The 1,994-nt window shown below is 32.6% G+C and overlaps 1 protein-coding gene across 1 annotated transcript; it reads right to left on the reverse strand.

Annotated features, from left to right (window-relative positions):
* Positions 1–750: 750 nt before the first annotated feature.
* On the reverse strand, positions 751–1,671 carry LOC107892949 (uncharacterized). Its single transcript, XM_016817963.2, has one exon. The coding sequence runs from the start codon at positions 1,530–1,532 to the stop codon at positions 1,011–1,013; it is 522 nt and encodes a 173-aa protein (XP_016673452.1). The 5' UTR covers positions 1,533–1,671; the 3' UTR covers positions 751–1,010.
* Positions 1,672–1,994: the final 323 nt, after the last annotated feature.

The raw sequence follows: 1,994 nt of genomic DNA on the forward strand, positions 1-1,994 counted from the left end.
ATCAAATTTTATCCTAAAATTTTATTACTACTAAATTAGATCACTTATTCTAATTTTGTTAAATATATAACTTAAACGTAAAAGTTATCTTAATAAGTATATGCAATTTTTCTAAACAAAATCAATTTTGAGATTCTAATATTTAAATTTACTAATATAGAAATTTAGTAATATAATTTAAATTTAGTGAACCTAAATGTTTGTGGCTTAAGGTAAATTGACTTAATTGTCTTGCATTTCCACCAGCTAAACCAATAGAAAATGCAAGAAAAGGAAAAGTATTAAAAAGTTAAAATATGCTATTAGTCCCTCTACTTATCTAATATTTAAAATTTAATCTTTATACTTTAAAAGTTAAAAATTTAATCATTTACATTTTTATTTTAACAATTCTACCCCAATCATTATCTTTGTTTTTAATTTCTATCAAAATTTATCAACTTAACATGTTTGTTTTTTTGTTAATCATATGCAACCTCATTAGAGGACAATCTAATTAACATGTCAAATTGGTAAATTTTGTTGAAAAATACTAACAATAATAAAAAAGAAGAAGAAGAAGAAGAAGAAGAATTAATCTTTAATTTTTTAAGTATATGAACTAAATTTCAAATTTTATCTAATCACATAAACTTAAAAAAAGTATATTTTAACCTAAAAAAAAGAGTAAAAATTTAAGGACAAAGGTAGACAACAATTATCAATTACTAACTACTAGAAATTGCTAAATCATTTTCAACAGAAAAAAGAAAGAAAGAAAGAAATTGCTAAATCATAGAGAAAACAACAACTATAAAGATCTAAATTTTGATAATCCTTACATGCAAGAGCAGCCAAAGGAAAATCCTCTCTATTTTTCCCCCTTCTAGAAAACTCAGACAAAAAGGCAGCTCCTACTTGTAATTACATGCCTACAACGTATTATGACCCAAAGCTGATAAAAGCAAAAAGGTTACATGATGAACATGTAATTTATGGTGGTGGTGGTGGCGGCGGCGCCGGCATCATTACTACTCTAAGAAACCTGTTTTTGTCAAAACTGCATTTCTGACTTTGCTAAGATCTCGGCCTTTAAGTGTCCTTCCCACCCCTTCACAAACGGAGGAAGAAGAGATTCGAGTCCTTGCAAGCTCCCTAGCTAGCCATTCATGAGGAGGGACCATATCCCCATCCTCATACACCATACCATCATCATTATCATCACCTTTATTAACCCATGACTCGTTTCTTGATGGTTCCATGTTCGCATGCTTCCCATATATCTTGGACCAATCGGGGATGTTCAACGGAGCCGATGATTGCCCAGTCACCTCGGTTTCATGACTTGCTGCTGATGATGAGTTGCTTCCTCTACGGATCGTTCTCGGTGCGCTTGGAAGCCGCCATGCAGATGAAGAACTCGAGGAGGGTTCCCTAGGTTTCCTCGATGTGGGACTTGATGAATCTTCTTTTTCATAAGACCAAACTTCTTCTTCATCAAAATCTCCATCGTTGATTGAATTCCTACTGCAAACACCGCTGTTCTTGCCCATGATACCTAAGAAAAAACAGAATACAAGGGGTACATTTAGTTCATATGTGTTTTGTCATCCCGTATTTACATATATACATATAGTGATGACATGAATGCAACTGCATAATCTACTATAATTAAGCTTACCTCCAAATGGATTAATGTGTGAAGGCGGGTTTGTCTTTTGCAGTTGGTACCCACAGAAAAGAGGGTAGAGGCAAAGGTAGAAGTAGAGGAGGGGGCATTGAGCAAATCTAGGAAGGAAACAAGTCTTATCAGATCACAGCATATTTATCAGCTAATGCTATATGGTAGAAACCTACGTCTGTTATTCAGAGTCGACAGGTTTCTTCATATGGGGCTTTATGGCTAGTAGTTTATTATAAGAATTGAGGCTGCATTGATGATTATTTATTTATATAGGGTTAACCTTTTTCTACTAAATTTATTTTTATAAAAAGGATTAACACTTTATTTGATT

This window comes from Gossypium hirsutum, chromosome D09, assembly GCF_007990345.1.
Source record: "Gossypium hirsutum isolate 1008001.06 chromosome D09, Gossypium_hirsutum_v2.1, whole genome shotgun sequence".
In the NCBI taxonomy this organism is placed as follows: domain Eukaryota; kingdom Viridiplantae; phylum Streptophyta; class Magnoliopsida; order Malvales; family Malvaceae; genus Gossypium; species Gossypium hirsutum.